General features: G+C 47.3%; 1 protein-coding gene across 1 annotated transcript; it reads left to right on the top strand.

The window, feature by feature from the left end:
* Positions 1–938: 938 nt before the first annotated feature.
* On the top strand, positions 939–4,249 carry znf503 (zinc finger protein 503). Its single transcript, XM_084077150.1, has 2 exons — positions 939–1,504; positions 1,933–4,249. The coding sequence occupies exons 1-2, from the start codon at positions 1,247–1,249 to the stop codon at positions 3,361–3,363; spliced, it is 1,689 nt and encodes a 562-aa protein (XP_083933276.1). The 5' UTR covers positions 939–1,246; the 3' UTR covers positions 3,364–4,249.
* The last annotated feature ends 438 nt before the right edge of the window (positions 4,250–4,687 follow it).

Below are 4,687 nucleotides of genomic sequence, written 5' to 3'. Positions count from 1 at the left end.
AATGATTTATTTCCCCTAAATGAAGTGTCTCAGAATGCCTTCTCTTCCCATTTGTCCCCCCCCCCCCCCCCCCCCAGTCACACTGGCATGTAATCAGCTACAATAGCTGACATAAATCAAGGGCGGATTGACAGCGTCTGACAAATAACTGATTGATTGCGGTGGAGCAGAATTGACAGTTGACGGAGGGGTGGAGATAGAAATAGAAGGGCGGTGTATATTATACTGAAAACATGTGACATTCACATCCCTCCATCACTACATTGGTCTGTTCCTGTCAACGCTTGTCTGTTTGGGGAATTCAAGCCGGAGTGGTTGATCTCGTGTTTGTCGGGCGAAACGGAGTGATCGTAATAGACGTGCGCGACTTGTACACTTTATAGGCTACTTATGCTGCTTTTACATACCAGGCAAGAGATTATTTTATTTTATGTAGAGCAAATAGGCAGGTTTTATTTATTACAACAGCCTATATAAATTAATTAGGCCTATAGACTTAGGAATGGCAGAGGTCGAAGTCGAACTATGGACTAAAGGACAATAAAACAACAGCCTATGCAACTTGCAAGCACATGCTGCCTGTTAGTGTTATCTCTCATCTCACAGCAATTGTGGGTTTTGATAGCAATATCACTTCTATTAGAATACACTGTACGTTTCCAAAGGTATAAAATAGCACATGCTGCACTTGCTACAGCCATACCTTATTAAGCATTAAAAAGACACGAGCACAATCCTATACGACAAAAAAACGCGTCGAGCGTTCACGGCAACCACAGTATTCAGAACTATCTCCTCCCCCGAGCTGTCAAAATAGAGGGGCTTTACAAAGAGGAGAACGTCACATCCCCTTGACCCTCCAATCACCTCGGGGTCCCATTTGATTGGAAGGCGGCAAAGGCTTTAATCTCGGACTAATTCAGCTGCTTTTGAAGTGAACATTTCGAGCAGTTCCTACTTCGGGAGTACAGAGCGCGGACGTACAGGGAGAGACGCTCATATGGTGCATGAAGACGACGAAGCCACGGAACTGCGATAGCCTCGCACTCTCTCCACCTCCTCCAGCCTGCCTGCTGCTGCCGCTGCCGCGCCTTTCACTGCTTTTACTATTCGGATTACACTTTTTATTTAAACCCATTTTCAACCTTTTCTTCTTCCTTCCTCGAAGCCTCGATGCTTTTCGATTATTTTTTCTTAATGAATCCGATGAGAGCGTCACCGATTAATTTCCTGAGAATTGTGGGACATGATCACATCGCTCTCGGTGTCTGCCCTGAGAAATAGTGATATTCGTCTAGCCTGGGAAAGCAGGAGCGACTCTCGGAATAACAACCACGGCAGCATCAACAAGCCTTTTCCTCACTCCGCGCCCCCGTCGGATCCACTACGGCAAGCGAACCGACTTCCCATCAAGGTTTTGAAAATGCTTACCGCACGATCGGGACACATTTTGCACCCAGAATATCTCCAGCCTTTGCCTTCTACCCCGGTTAGCCCGATTGAGGTAAGAATCACAACAATCACAGATTGAAAACATATCTAGGCTATTAGTTATTATGCCTAAAGCGGCTATAAAAAAAATGCGATGTGACCAGACCTATAGGCTTATCTGAGGCTGTTGTTTTTCCATTGTGCGCAATATCACTGAAAAATAACAATGTAATTTCAATGTTAAGAACTACAGTGGCTCATAAAACATACGGTAGCCTATTAATATTTATTTATTTAATACCAGGAGACTGTAGCCTAGTTTCTTCATGAGTCGTGCGTAATAACTAGCTCGTAACCTGCATAGTTCTGTGTTATAAACGGCAGGGAAACGCACTATTTTGAATTGTACTCCCCAACCAGACGTTTTGTGATAATGTGAGAGGGGGAGAATTCGTGTTTTTGACTGTTTATCAACCGCCGTTTTTCGTCTCGTCTTTGCAGCTAGATGCCAAGAAAAGTCCGTTGGCACTGCTGGCACAGACGTGCTCGCAGATCGGCAAGCCGGACCCACCACCATCTTCCAAATTATCCTCCGTGACAGGATCGAATGGATCTAGTGACAAGGAGTCTAAATCGGGTCCTTTAAAAATGAGTGACATTGGTGTGGATGACAAATCTAGCTTCAAACCCTACTCTAAACCTTCAGATAAAAAGGACTCGTCCTCGTCTGGGTCGAGCGAGCGAGAGAAGTCTGGTTTCCGAGTGCCGAGCGCCACCTGCCAGCCGTTCACGCCACGGACAGGCAGCCCGAACTCCAGCACGTCCGCCTCTCCCATGCCGTCAGAGGGCAAATGCGGGGACAGAGACGACAAGAAGGAGTCCGATTGCAACAAAAACGGCTCAACGGACGGATCCGGCACCACGAGCCACAGTCGGATAAGCGTGAGTTGCGGTGGGATTAACGTGGAGGTCAACCAGCACCAGGAGACGACGCCCGGCTCCAAAACGTCCTCCTCGGAGTCGTCCGTGACCTCCGTGTCCTCCTCGGCGTCCGTGCTGGGCTCGGGAGGGCTCGTGGCGCCGGTGTCTCCGTACAAGCCGGGGCAGACGGTGTTCCCACTGCCGCCCGCCGGGATGTCCTACCCGGGCAGCCTGGCCGGGGCCTACGCGGGTTACCCGCAGCACTTCCTCCCGCACGGAGGCAGCCTGGTCAACGCACAGCTGGCCAGCATGGGCTGCAGCAAGGCCGGGTCCAGTCCCCTGGCCGGAGCCTCCCCGCCCTCCATCATGTCGGCCAGCCTGTGCAGAGACCCTTACTGCCTCAGTTACCACTGTGCCAGTCACTTGGCGGGCGCCGCCAGCGCCGCCCAGTGCACGCACGACTCTCAAGTCCACAACGCGCTCAAGGCGCAAGGCTACCCGCTCATGTACCCGACGCACCCTTTACACGGAGTTCACGCGTCGACGCACCCGACGTTCACCGGACACCCGCTGTACCCCTACGGTTTCATGCTCCCCAACGACCCCCACCCGCACATTTGCAACTGGGTCTCGGCCAACGGGCCGTGCGACAAGCGCTTCTCCACCTCGGAGGAGCTCCTAAATCACCTGAGGACGCACACCGCTTTCACGGGGGCAGAGAAGTTGATCTCTGGCTACCCGGGCTCCTCCTCGCTGGCCAGCGCCGCCGCCGCGGCCATGGCCTGCCATATGCACAGCATGCCGCCGTCAGGCCCCGGCAGCCCCGGGACGTTGGCACTTAGGAGCCCGCACCACGCGTTAGGACTGAGCAGCCGCTACCACCCGTACTCCAAAAGCCCCCTGCCGACCGGTGCCCCCGTGCCCGTGCCCGCGGCCACCGGCCCGTACTACTCCCCCTATGCACTGTATGGCCAGAGACTAACCACAGCGTCAGCGCTGGGATACCAGTGAGACACAGAGAAAAACACACACATTGGACTTTGAAAAGTTTATAGTTCTAAAAGGGTGACAGGATAGGTGGGCACCAAGGAAGAGTGGGCACCTCGGTGTTAAGTTGGCCATTTTTTCCCGAAATGTTACAAATTTTAATATTTGGAAAATGTTTTTGAGTAAAGTTAAAGTATATATGATTAGAACATGCTTAAACATCCGACAATTAAGGTCTAATATTTCTACAATTGCTACAAATTGCTACTAAACCTGTATATCCAGTCAATTTGGGGCACAAACAAGAAGTTGAAGGATTAAATTAAGTCTGATAATGATGTACCGTGCATTTATACTTTACATAATACTTAAGACCATTTTTCAAACATTTTAACTTTTAACATTTTGGACAAAATAGCCAATTTCACATGGAGGTGCCCAGATGTCCCTAGTGCCCACCTATCCTGTATCCGTTCTAAAGAATGCAAATATAAAGACTTTTATAACAGCGCGCTCCACTTATGGACGGGATCCGTGGACTCAACTGTATTTATTTAATGTCGGCTTAAAGCCAGACGATAATAGCTGCAATGGATGATATTTGAGCAACTCAAAAAGTGCATTATGTTTAAAAATTGAACTCTATCTCTAGGTAAAGTGAAAAACACCGTTAGATTACTAATAAAATAGGGTTCTTCATTTCGATGTTAATTTGAAATTGCTATGATTGTATTGTTCTTATTTAATGTCTCATTGAGAAGGAAATAATTGACATGCATGTTTGTTTCTTAAATTCCAAATTGTCCACATCATTTTAAATTGCCGTTATTTTTCAGGTGTATACCATGGAAAGAGAATTGGTATTTTTTTGTATGTATTCTGGAAAAATAAGAAAAAATTCTGTTCCATATCTTCGTGTGCCTCATTTTATAAAGCCTCAATTATCACCCCATTTCACAAAAGATTGACATTGAATTTATTGTGCCCTTATCAAATTTAAGAATTTGTCTTATTGAGAGGGCTATAGCATTAAGAGAAGACTATAGAATTTATATGAGCATTGCGTATTTGTTAAAACATGATCCAGGGGTCATTTTGACATTTGCCTGAAATTGACATTTATTTTCCCCCCTTTTGTTTTCATTGATTTACATACCAAATAATTGAGTAGCTTTAAAATAGATTTAAATTAGGGCATAAACACGTGGTAAAGTTTGAATTAAAGAGTGTGTGTGTGTGTGTGTGTGTGTGTGTGTGTGTGTGTGTGTGTGTGTGTGTGTGTGTGTGTGTGTGTGTGTGTGTGTGTGTGTGTGTGTGTGTGTGTGTGTGTGTGAAAAGCTGAAAGGGC

Source organism: Gymnoscopelus microlampas, assembly GCF_963454915.1.
Source record: "Gymnoscopelus microlampas genome assembly, chromosome: 13".
Lineage (NCBI taxonomy): Eukaryota > Metazoa > Chordata > Actinopteri > Myctophiformes > Myctophidae > Gymnoscopelus > Gymnoscopelus microlampas.
This window is presented reverse-complemented; position numbering and strand designations above follow the sequence as displayed.

Excerpts from the sequence above, each read along its gene's own strand:
- znf503 (XM_084077150.1), top strand. The coding sequence starts at position 1,247 with ATGATCACATCGCTCTCGGTGTCTGCCCTGAGAAATAGTGATATTCGT. Across the intron at positions 1,505-1,932 it reads CCCCGGTTAGCCCGATTGAG|CTAGATGCCAAGAAAAGTCC; the intron begins GTAAGAATCACA and ends TCGTCTTTGCAG.